The sequence below is a fragment of the Ambystoma mexicanum genome, chromosome 1q (genome assembly GCF_040938575.1).
Source record: "Ambystoma mexicanum isolate Mex_15411 chromosome 1q, UKY_AmexF1_1, whole genome shotgun sequence".
NCBI lineage: Eukaryota > Metazoa > Chordata > Amphibia > Caudata > Ambystomatidae > Ambystoma > Ambystoma mexicanum.
In genome coordinates, this window is record NC_090922.1 from 638160641 (window position 1) to 638173757 (window position 13117).

The 13117-nt window shown below is 44.2% G+C and overlaps 1 protein-coding gene across 2 annotated transcripts in view; it reads left to right on the plus strand.

The window, feature by feature from the left end:
* The window catches only part of ABCA4 (ATP binding cassette subfamily A member 4), a 1737150-nt gene that overhangs the window by 1410896 nt on the left and 313137 nt on the right, over nt 1-13117 (plus strand). For both annotated transcript variants that reach the window (XM_069641223.1, XM_069641222.1), the window contains one exon: nt 10223-10317. In XM_069641223.1, coding sequence (XP_069497324.1) covers nt 10223-10317 — 95 coding nt within the window. The remainder of the gene's footprint in view (nt 1-10222; nt 10318-13117) is intronic.

Here is a 13117-nt window from a genome sequence, read left to right on the forward strand (position 1 = left end):
GTCAGTATTCCCTAGTATGTTCACTGGTGTTTTACAGGAGCACAATAATGGCATGGAAAGGTCATGCTCTCTTATAGTAATAGGTAAGTCACCAGTAAAGGGAACCATATTTGTCGCCCCAGAAAAACCTTGTGCATTAATGGCAATGCCTGGCATTGGGTCCCGTCCCTCCCTAACACAGGGCCTGGTGGCCCTTGTATCAACAAAGAAAATGTTTTGGCACCTATGATTACCCCGACTCTCGGATCCTCTTGTGTGTCTGGTGTAACTAATAGGATGGAACACATCAAGACTTTCTGTGGGCTGTCCTATTGTGGGTATATGTTAATTCCTGTACTGGTGAAAGGGTTCCCTCCCACCACGGGCACACTCCCTATCTGGGTGCAGGCATCTGGGGCCTGGGTTTGCGTACCATAATGTCATTGTGTTCTGTGGTTGCCTTGGTATTTGCTGTGTCTGCATGGGGGATTTTTGTGTTTGCATCAGTGCTTGTTGCATTTGCATTGGCCTTCTCTGTTGTGCAGGTTGCATTTGTGACACTTGGGTTTGATACTGTGTATGATCTTCAGCATAATATTCGGGTGGTTCTGTGCTATGCAGTGAAGGATATGCAGTCCTCCCCTTGCATCCCGCCAATTCTGTTGCATCCATCCCCTGCTTCTACACACTTGGGAAATGTGCCCCATTTTTCCACATCTCCAGCACTGCTGGACCTGTCCTCCGAACCTAGGTTGTCCCCCATTAAATCCTCATCCAGGTGGAGCCTGAAATCGGAACCCTCTGCCTCTTGGTGCACTTCCTCGTTCTCAGATGAAATAATTATATTCTCACCTTCTGCAAAGTTTCTACCAGCCATTGTCTGTACCTGCTGTGCTTCTTGAGTAATCACCCCCCCCCCCCACACTAGTTAACACTACTCCTTTCACTGAAAACTTTGATAATTTCTTCTGAACTAGTTTTGCTCCCACCAACTTGCTTTCCACGAGTTTCTTTCTGGCTTTCTCTTATTTCAACCGACAAGATTTTTTCAAGATGCAGGCGCATCTCCTCCCTTTCAGCAAAAATACCAGCAGCCCAATTCACAAAGGACACCTGAATGAGCACATCTTAAATGCCCTAAATCATCAGATGCCCTTTTTTCCCCGTTAGCGCATTTGCGCAAATAAAAGGGCATTTCTGGCCATTTAAGAGTATATCCTGAATTCACAAACAGGAGGTGCTTTTAAATGCCCTAAAATGAGGGTCAGCCCTGTGCCTTTTAAAACAGACACAGGAGGAGGCACAAAAGTCACACTTGAAAAAAGATCATGATGGGGTCAGAAATGACACTTTCATGTTTTTTTTGTTTAAGTGCTGACTGCTGTGGTTTAGACCATGGCTGTCACACTTGCATTTCTTTTCCCCAAACACGAATGGAAATGGTTATTTTTTACTCGAGCATTTCACCAACACTGGTCTTTTACCATCCGTCTTTGTGAAATGCGCTCCCAACAATGATGTGGCTGCTGGGAGGAAGTCATAAATTAGTGTCAGCAAAGTCACTAATGTGACAACACTAATGTCGGCAAGGGGGCTAGATAGCACATCTTTGCTCTGTTCTCCAGCCCCTCCTGTAATGCACAAGACGATTGCCGTGACTGCAGCAACTCTGGGAGGGTAGGAGAGGTAGGGGAAGTTGCATCTGAGAATGCTTAGGTGTAGTAGTAGGATTTTGATACAGAGTTGATGTGATGTGATAGTGTCAGATCTGTTTCCACGGTGCATCCAAGGTTATTTACTGTGTTGGTGGAGGCAGGGGGAATTACCTAATGAGGACAGCCTAGGGGAGGGTGGCGAAAGAGGGCAGTCTTCCCACAGATCATGATTTCAGTTTTTCTGGGGTTGAGAAGGAGGGTAGCCCTCATCAACTAGTCGATTTGAGCGAGGCATGAAACAAGGTCGGGGGAGGGGTTGGAGGTGTCCTTTGGGATCTTGAAGATGATTTGGGTGAAAGACAGCCGTGTACATGGATAAGAGCATGGAGGGAGCTCAGGTAGAGGTTAAAGAGCAGGGGTGATAGGGAGGCGCCCTGTGGTACTTCATTGGTGATAGGGCACAGAGTCAGGGAGAAGGGAGGCATGTGTGTAATTTGGGATCTTTTGGAGAGGAAGGAGGCTATCCACTTCAATGCTGTATCTCTGATGCTGAGGGAGTGGAGTCTGTCCTTGAGGGTGCAGTGGACAATGGTGTCAAAGGCTGCTGAGAGGTTGAGAAGTATAGGTGCGGCACAGCCTTCTGGGTCTGAGGTATGTGGTAGCTACTAAATACTAACAAACACAGACTTAGGCAAGGAACCAGTAGACTTAATGAATAACGTGTACATTTACCCAGTACCCAGTGTTAATTCTGCTGGGCAACCAAAGTTTGTAGGGCAATTGGCAAACTCAGACACTATAGTCATGCCATGCGCCAAATCCATGCTTCAAAGTTCCATCAAATTAACTAAATGTGTAGATAGTGTAAAGGCATTATGAGGTAGACACAGACAACTGAACTGAAGTTTGGGCTACACATTTTTATTAAATAGAAAAAAGGTTTGGAAAAAAGCCTAGATTGCCCTATGCTAAGGTGGGATTTCCCTATCGAAATGAAACTAAGGCGAGTCTACGTCAGGAAGTCCAAAGTACAAATCCATCTGTGTCCAGAACCTATGCTTGCTCTCGCATCTATTTGTATAGAATATGTAGGGATTTCAGCATCAAAATATTAAGTGTTCAAATAACCGTACAGAGCTTCTTCCAGCTCTTAGTTTGCCAAGGGGTCCCTTCCCCAAGATTTGAGATAGTTCACAATGCAAAGGGGTTCCCTTTCCCAAGCTTACAAGTCTTTCAAATTCTTCAAAACACGATTCTTTGTGATATGTCCGAGCTCTTCTGGTTTCACAACAGTTCACAATAGTTCACCTAACATTTCCTTTATATTCAATCAAAAGTTTCTCTGCAGGTATTTTAAGTGGTGTTTCCATAGGTAGGTGTCCTAGGTCAAGGGGCAGGTATTGGATCACACGGTCCACCCTGTACAGATCACGCAACTGACACACCTTACTCGCCTTTTCTTTCTTGTGTGCACACTGCCACTGTTTCAACTCTACAGTGGTGCCTGGTTTACTCTTCTACCAGGTGAAAGGGTATTTCACATTTCACATCCTCATGATGCTTACCATTGCTTGGTTTGCCACTATTCACTTGTTGCAAAAAAACCTTCTTGCATTCAGATCGGTATTCAAAAGTACTTGCTTTCATTTAGATCGGCATTCAATAAAGTTCTCTCAGGACTGGCATGCTCGCCTGCTATCTCAGTGTCCCCCTGCCTAGGTTGACTCACATGTCGGTGCTTACAGCGTTGTAGTTAGGTTTCCGGCTGCCACAAGCTCTCACTCTCATGCAGCGCCTCACTTTGTCTCTACAGTGGTTCTATGTTGCTTCGCTCCTGCCGCTGATGCTTCTCTCGCAGCTCAGTCCTCACTCCGAAGCTTTGCCTGGTCACGTCAGCTCCCCTTCTGTAGCTCGTCACAGGCCTCCAGCTTCCTTCAGCCTTGCTTCCCGCTGCATATGCTCGGCATCGAACCAGGGTTCTCGAGAACTCCATCTGCCACGCCGCCTTCCAGGAGAGGTCTGCGCTCCTCCAGCAGTCCGTACACCTGCTTCCATAGCTGACACCTTTTTCCGTGTTCTTACTGATTTTAAACCTCCAACAGGTTGATTTGTCCAAAAAGGACTAGACCACACACAGCCGGCTTGGGCATTCTGTGCTGCTCTTGCTAGCCTCCTCCTCATCCCAGTACCTAACTGGTGGGTGGGTGTGTGTGTGTGTGTGAGTCAATAAAAAGAGGATGTATTACACTTCTTTGACTCTTCCTAATCCCAGTGCCTAACTGGTGTCTATTGGGGTATAATTTACATGGAAAATAGGGAAGGGACTGACGAAAGCCTATAAAGGTCTGGGGGATGGCAGACTCATTATGAAAGGGGAATTGGGGATAGCGCATTTCACCCAAGGGTGCCTCACTTCCTCTCTCCAAGTCTCCTCCACCCAGGTAGTCCTCCCTCACATAACCACCCCCTTTCCCTGGCCACCTGTGAGAAGGATATCTTGGGGAAAGAAGTGAGGACACCCTCAGATTCCTCACAATATGTTTGTTTGTTTGTTTGTTTATTATTTGATAATGCGCACAAAACCCTCGGGTAGCCGGGCGCAACAGTTACAAGAAGATTCAAAGCTTGGTTACAGTCTAAGGATAAGTACAGGTCATGGCAACATGCAGTAGGTATATACAAGGCAGAACGGTTCGCGGGGATAAGTACAGGTCATGGCAACATGCAATAGGTACATACAATGCAGAAGCGGTTCGTGGGGGTGTTGGTACAAGTCTGGTGTAGGGATATGGCACATAATATTGGCAGGTATAGCAGATAATAGTGACACAAGTGACAAGTGTGGAATGTGGAATGTTAGAGGCTGAGAGTCTGCAGTTGTGAGTGCTGGTGGATCGAGGGAGTACTCAGTTGTTGGGAATCCAGGTGGGAGGTAGATTTCAGATGTCCTTGGAGTGGATCCAGTTCAGAGAGTTGCGTCTGAAGCTGGTGTAGGGTTGTTCTACTCTAAGGCTGACTGAGAGTGCGTTCCAATGGGATGCCGCTTTAACTGGGAAGCTGCCTCCGCTGGCTTTGGCGAGTCTGAATCTGGGAATTTCGAGACATGAGTGGCCAGAAGATCGAATGTTGTGAGTGGACTGTTTTCTGGTTAGTCTAGAAGCAAGGTAGGGTGGAGCGGCATTATTGAGACATTTAAAGGTGAGGGACACCGTTTTCAGTAATATCCTGTCACTAATTTTCAACCATTTCTGGTCTCTTCTAATGTTCGATATGTGTTCTCTGTTTGGAATGTTCAAGGCTGCTCTCAAGGCATTGTTTTGGAGGATTTGTATTTTGTTAATGGTTTTTTTGTTAGCTCCTACGTATAAGGCATTACAATAGTCTAACTTAGACATAATTAGGGCGTTAGCAAGGGTGATGCAGTTTGTTGAGGATAGGATTGGTCTGCAGTCCCTAATCAATTTGCAGGTATAGGCTGTTGATGAGGCCGAAGAGCTAACTTGTTTTTTTAGAGCGAGTGTAGAGTCAAGGTAAAAACGTAGGGTTTTTATCTCATTTACTACTTTTATTATGTTGCCGTCGATGTTAAAGGCAGTGTAATTGGGACATAGTTTTTTTTAGATTGGAAGCAGAACCCAGAATCAGAATCTCAGTTTTGTCGTCGTTCAGGCAGAGACCATGTGAGGCCATCCATACCTGGATGAGGAGGTATATTCTATTTACCAGAGCTGTGTCTTCAACAAAGTTGCCTGACAATGGTATGAGGATCTGGGTATCGTCCGCGTATTTAGTGTAGACGACACCTAGCCTGTCAAATTTGTCGAAGAGTGGCTTGGTAAATATATTATACAATGTGGGTGAGACACAGGAACCTTGGGGTACCCCGCATGTAATTTGGATTGGGTCTGCTGAGGCTGATGGGGAGAACACTCTCATCTCACATTATTATCAATGTTACTGTTATCGTATGCCATTTGAAGGCTACTTTGGTTCACATTTTTGTTTTTGAAAGGAGCACTGGTGGCGAGGGTCGAACCCAGTTCCCAAAGCTGCTCCCTTTTTTCAAAGTCAACTGTTGGATCATCTAGCCTGCCAAAGTCATTGGTATGAAGCTTGTACAAGTGCATATAGGCTTATGCAGAGAACATCATTAGGTGCCATGACTCATCTACAGTGACTCTTACAAACATTTGAGTTGTGTCCTTGATGATTTTTGTGGGAGAGGGACAGAAGAGTGGTTCGTTTGAGTCCTTATACACAAAAGATATTTTTCTTCCGTACAGACCTCGCCAGCATACGGCGGGTTTATTTTATTGTTCATACAAATCCTGCAATTTTTTGAGTACAATATAAATATTCTCCCTAGATGTATGCGAGGTACTGCTCCTCTGTCCCCTCCCCCAAACTTTGTCACCTTCATTTGTATTTCGAGTGGGAGCAAGTGCTGAACGTCAGCTTCACTAGCCGTGAGGTTCTCTTTACAGTTGATCATTGGCCAAGAAACCCCCCAAAACGCCCATAACATAAAATCGCTGCAAATAAAAGAAAAAAATCATAAAAATGTCATATTAGAAATGTGTCTTCGGATCTGCGTGAAATTACCGAGTGGAAAAGTCTGACCCTCAAAAGTCTGTTTTTCTCCGTTTTTTTCTTCATTTTTTCGCATATATCTAAATGTGGGGGGAGACCCCCTCACTTTCCCCCCACCTTACACCTATACATTTTTATTAACTTTACCCGCCACCCCCACATATACATATGCAAATAAATGGGGGTCGGACTTTTGGTGGTCGGACTTTTCCACCTCGGTAATTTCGTCCTATTCCGTGTCTTCTACTGTTATTTGAGCATGTAAGAAGATATATCATAAGTTCACAACTACACCGTGAATGATATTATTTTAGTGTACACACTAGTAATACAGTAGGTATTGTTACAGAATGCCTTTTGAGACATGGAGTCTTGCGTCACTTCAGTTGAATAATATAAGTAATACTGACCCCAACAATGCTTGTGATATTATTTTTTATCAAGATAAAGATTATGGACATGTGTCTTCTCCTGTACTTCAGGCTTTTAGCAAGATGTATAAGAAGTACTCCATTACAGTAAATGTTTGTTTCCCTGACAGAAAATACAATTTACTTATTTTTGATTTGATTCGCTAGGGAACCGGGCAGACCAAACTACATCTAAGTGCAGATGGATATGTGACCAGTGCTTGTTGTGGCACTGGAAAAAAACAGGAACAAAACTTGCACCATCTGTCAAATGTAGTCTTTCAAAATCCAGCCCCTCAGATGACCAATGTTGTTTCCCTTGGTTTTTGTGCAATTCTGTCTCTACGGTCATTAGTTAAGATAATTCTTTGTGCATGGAGCATGTCATTGTTAAGGCCTTCTCGGTGCTAACACCAGTAATCTCTTCACTTAATATTTCTCCTTACACCTGACAGCCCGTCTCCTCTGTTCCCCAGCAGTCACCCTCTTGATTGAGATGTAAAATCAGAATGTGTGCAACTGTACCTATTTGTGTACATTTATTTTAATTGTAGGCTATTTCTTGACCATTTCAGGTCAGCACATATCGGGGGCTATCACATGCCTAATTCCCTTTTTTTCATTCCGGATAAAGTCTGAAAACGAAAGTAAATAAATACTAATAATGTCTGAAGCATGGCTACAGACATGGCTTCTTCGATTCCTAATAATTTGACAAAGAAAAACCCACAAGCTTTTTGTGTTGTTTGCTGTATGTTGTTTAAAATGTAAAATGTTGCTGTGTACAACTCACTCAGTAAGGACCTATTGTTTTGCATCATTTTTGTATTCTGTCTGTTAAAACAAGTGCATTCTTAACATGACCTGGTTTCTTTGGTATCAGATGGCTTTGTTTTCTGAGGGGATCTTCTGCCAGGAGAGCCATAGATAGTCCTTCCATCAGTCACAGTTCCAAACAACCCCCCACCCCCCGACCTCCTTAGACCACCAATGCTGTTTTATTTTGTTTCCCTGTTTTCCTTTTATTATTTTCAAATCTATGGGCTAATCAAAGGAGCCAGGGTCGAGTCATTGCCACAGCAACACATCCATTCCGTAGTTGTTCAACAATGGCCTAGCAGAATCGCGGCCAATTGGTAGGTAGTCCGTTTGCTCAACCCTTTTTAACGCCAGCTGGTACTGGATCCCTTATTTAATACTATTTGTTTTATGTTTTACTCAATCTATTTAGAAGCTATACCCCTCATTTCAATCAAACAGTGTTTTAAAATTGTAGGTCCCAGTAGTTAAATTAAAAAAGAAATACTCACTGATAAAGAGCTCTCATGGCTTGCTACTTTTTCAAGTAGGGTGTTCCAACCACTACACTGGCAATGTTGTGCTTATGAAATGTGTATAAGAGTATATAAGCTGAAATACAAAACAATTATGTCACTGTGCACCTGGCGTTTTTTTGGGGGCGGAGTTCACTGGCTAAGCTGCAAGACAGTAGATGATGTCACATGTTGTGCAGGTTGCATCTATAACCACACCAGGGATAGAGTGGAGAGGTGCAGCTACTTTCCTTTTAATAGTATCTGTGATGAGGAAAAAATAAATACATTTGTTGGAGGCGGCTCGCTGAGAAACAGGTTATTGCAACAGAACAAAGGGTGCATAAGGTGTCAAGTGATATCAAAATGCCAACCTTTCTGAGCTCAGAATCTGAGGCAGATACTCTTGCTTTTGTATTTTCCTCTAAAGGTTTATACTGGTAAACACAATCGCCTGGTCACTGCCAGATTTCTTCCATTCCGTCTCTTTGGTCCTGCCAAATGATGGTGTTCATAGATCAGTGGGCTCCAAAAATTACTGTGCGGGACTGGCTCAGATTAAGATTCGATGGCCATATCATTGCTGCCTTAAGATCAGTCTATGGTGCCGTGCTTGGTTCGGAAGCATGCATAGTCCTACTGGTACACTTCTTATTGATACAATGAAATGTGACTGTTGTAGTTATACTCCATTCACCATCGCAGTGCTGGCTGCTTGTCGCTAGATTCACCTATGTTTTTTGGGGAGGACATGCCCTCTTGGCTCTCGTCCCCCCTATCTGGAATCTTCTTCCTAGTGATATCAGACCTGTGGAGGAATATCAGATATTTCCTTCCGTCTTTAAAACATGGCTTTTCCTATGTTGGAAAGGATTTAGTTAGCAGCTTCATTAATGTACACCTAATAAGTTCATAAGATTTTTTTAGGCTATTTTAGGTGTTGAGAGATATGTCTTATTTGCATCTTAAAATACTTTTCAAAGTTATTAGCACTGGCACATGACACATGATGGCCTCCCAGTCAATGAGGGAGCCCGGAATGTGGGCTTTAACTCATGGTAGTGCCCATTGTCCGAACCTCCTGATTATCAGGACACCACTATCTTCCCTACCGGGTGATACCCATGCCTCGGCCATTCCCCCCTCTCCACTTCTCCTTGCCCAACACCTCTCCCACGCTCACCCCACTCTTACCCACTCATTGCTTCCACAGCCTGCATCCTCACTGTTGCTCCCTGTATCCCTATCCAATCACTCCTCCTGAATGCACCAGTGACCGGCATGGAAAGGGAGAAGGGGCTAAGTGTAGTTCCCACTGCCTTTTTTCTGTGGTGGCCATTTTCTTATGTATTGTATTGCTTTTTAACAGCTGAAGCATCGTTTCACCATTAAAAAAAAAAGCTATTGACACCACAGACAACATGCCAGGGTGCCGACAGCTCAATCTATTGCATTCGCGCCTGGTGGTGGTTCCGGGGCGTGCGTTAATGCTCTCGCTTGTCTGGGCTGTAACCTGGGCCCTGGGCCATTGCCAGGTGTTAATGCACCCTGCCTCTGGGTTATTCCGTAATTAATGTTTTTTTTTCTCACGGATTTCACTTACCTAGCTCCCAGGGCTATTGGTCCTACTTGTGAACCCTTTCGGGCTCCAGCACTCCATGCAACTACTGTTCATGTGTTCATGTGCCCTTAAAAGTTCCAAAACAAACAGCATATTCATCAATGAAAACTCACCCAGACCGATGTACATACTTCCTATTGACCGTGTATATGTCTATTGTCCGAAAATGAGTATAATAGGAGATTCATTCTGGATTATGTATTGCTCAATATACTGTACGACTGGTATTGTTGAAAAACATGTAATATTAAAGTAGCAGCGTTCCCTGGAGGAAATGACACCTCAAATATGAATACAAGTATGTTATGTTTGTCCAAGTAAAGTGGCTGCACATGTCGTGAAATGTGTACGAGATCAGAATTTAGGTTTGAAGTATCACTATTTTGAAACATTTGCAGGCAGGGGGTTCATATATCCACCGTTAATAAGCCTGCGCCATTTAACCAATAATCCCAATGCATCATTGAAAAGCAATTTGAAAAAATAAATAAAGAAATGGCCAGTAAATAAATATCACATTAATACATTATTATGGAAATGATCAACGAAGAATCAGTGCATTGTTGCAAAGGGTACTCAAGCCTTAATTGTGGATCACCGAAGGTTGAAGACTGGAAAAGTTGCCATAACACTGTATTTTGTTCGTTTCTTCAGAGAGCACAGCCGAGTTCAGACATTCTTCAGGACCTCACGGAAAGAAACATTTCGGATTTCCTGGTCAAAACATACCCCAGCCTCATACGAAGCAGGTACTGTAAGGCTTAAGTGGCTTATCTGGGGTACCGCCATCAGATACTAAATGCGAGATCAATGTCTTGTGGTTCTATCTGTTTCTAGATTTATTAAAGCTTCTAATTCCAAATAACAATAACAATAGCTGTTTCTTCATGGCAGTCAGCAAATGTACTATCTTTATGTCATTTGATAAACGTTATTTGCATATTGAACTCAAAAATACTATCTTAATCAACCTTACAAGGCTGAAAGGCTGACACCTCCCTGCCAGGATTCACACCTGTCACCAGCGGGGCTCTGAACAGTCACTCATTGTATTGAGCTTTTTACTTCTTTTGTTGCCTTTTGTTGTTCTTTTGTTTCCTTACTGGAAATGATTGTAAACACAATAGGTGTGCCCCAATGTGCGTGCGTGGGCAAGGGGCAATTAACACGTTTGAAACAAGGAACCAAAAGAGGTACCCATGCTGGTGACAGTCCTAATTTCTGTCGATCATTTAAGTTGAATCTCCATGTTAGTGCAGGGTAAGTGCTTTCAAAGAAAGTCACGAAACAAAACCAAGAAAAGATCCTAAAAGTACACACAAGAAATTTATTACATGAAACACTTTTTTTGATAGTTCAGGTTACTTTTTACATACATTAATTGAATATTTTTCAACAACTAAATTGGTGGGATAAATTTAGTTGTTGAAAAATATTCAATTTATCTCTCTAATGTATACACCACTCTTGGTGAACTTATGTATTTATGATGAATGTTATGCGTTATGTTTCTTTTTTTCTTCTGAGATTCCTTTTTAATGTATGTAAAAAGTAACCTGAACTATCAAAAAAATGTGTTTCATGTAATACATTTCTTGTGTGTACTTTTAGGATCTTTTCTTGGTTTTGTTCTCGTGACTTTCTTTGAAAGCACTTACCCTACACTAACATGGAGATTCAACTTAAATAATCAACAGAAATTAGGACTGTCACCAGCGTGGGTACCTCTTTTGGTTCCTTGTTTCAAACCTTACTGGAAATTATAACCGTACCTGTTAATTTCTTTCCTCGGCATTGTTCTTTTTCCTACTGAACGAGCACCCAGTGAACTCATGTTCTTCATGCAATTTTTTGTTGCCTGACTAAAACACGGCTCTTCAGGGGATCAGCCCACGAGACCACTCCCCGAAACTGTCCATTCATTAGACCCCAGAGGCTCAACCTCTGCACAGGGATTTCATCTATGAAACTGCAGAAAATAACAAGAAGCCTCCCTCACCCCACCGATCAACCCCCGCCATGAACCTACAAGGATCTAACACCATGCAGCAAAAAGAAAAACTGCTGGAAACAGACAACAAGAAAGAAGCAAGGCTACTCCACTGACACATGCATACTACCATGGACACTAGCCCACTAACACGTTTACTCCTTCCCCTCCCTTCCTGTCACTCGTCCCCTTATTTAGCCAATCTCACCCTTCCGCCATACATCACCCCAGAACACAGCCCAGTGACGACAATCAAGGCTAAGTGAACACCATGGGAATATCACCAAACTATGAAAGAGACTCCTTTTTTCAGCTCAACCTCGCACCCCAACATTAGTGGGCAGCACTGCATTCTCTGCACTTTCAGTCTTTGGGATAACCTTCTGGGATAAAATGCCCCCAATGGATTACAGCAACTACATAGAAAGCACACCTACTTCTGACCCGCACCCAGCACATCAGCGCACAGGAGGAAGCAGTTACTTCTGACCCACACCCAGCACACCAGCGCACAGGAGGAAGCAGTTACTTCTGACCCACACCCAGCACACCAGCACACAGGAGGAAGCAGTTACTACTGACCCGTACTCAGCATACCAGGGCACCGGAGGAAGCAGTTACTTATCACCCGCACCCAGCAGAGCAGCGCACAGGAGGAAGCAGTTACTTCTGGCCCGCACCCAGCACACCAGCGCACAGGAGGAAGTGGTAACTTCTGACCCGCACCCAGCACACCAGCGCTCCGGAGGAAGCAGTTACTTCTGACCCGCACCCAGCACACTAGCGCACCGGAGGAAGCAGTTACTTCTGACCCGCACCCAGCATACCAGCGCACTGAAGGAAGCAGTTACTTCTGACCCGCACCCAGCACACCAGCGCACAGGAGGAAGCAGTTACTTCTGACCCGCACCCAGCATACCAGCGCACTGAAGGAAGCAGTTACTTCTGACCCGCACCCAGCACACCAGCGCACAGGAGGAAGCAGTTAATTCTGCCCCGTACCCAGCACACCAGCACACCGGAGGAAGCAGTTACTTCTGACCCGCATCCAGCACACCAGTGCACCGGAGGAAGCAGTTACTTCTAGCCCGCACCCAGCACACTAGCGCACAGGAGGAAGCAGTTACTTCTGAACTGCACCCAGCACACCAGTGCACAGGAGGAAGCAGTTACTTCTGACCCGCACCCAGTACACCAGCGCACAGGAGGAAGCTGTTACTTCTGACCCGCACCTAGCATACCAGCGCACAGGAGGAAGCAGTTACTTCTGACCCGCACCCATCAACAAGTCAAGTTTTGCATGGGTCTCTCCGGTTCTATGTGATTTCATCGAGAAGAAATCATTGTATTCGAATCCATCAAATTTTATGTTTCTTTTTTTCCATTTGCCCTCAAATATATGAGGCGGTAGACCCCCCGCACCTCCCCCCATTCCGCACCATAATTATTACCCTTACCCACTACCCCACATACATTTGCAGCCAAATTCATTAAAAAAAATCGATGCATTCGAATTCGACAAATTCTTCTGCAACAAAACCTACCTATCCCGTCCTGCC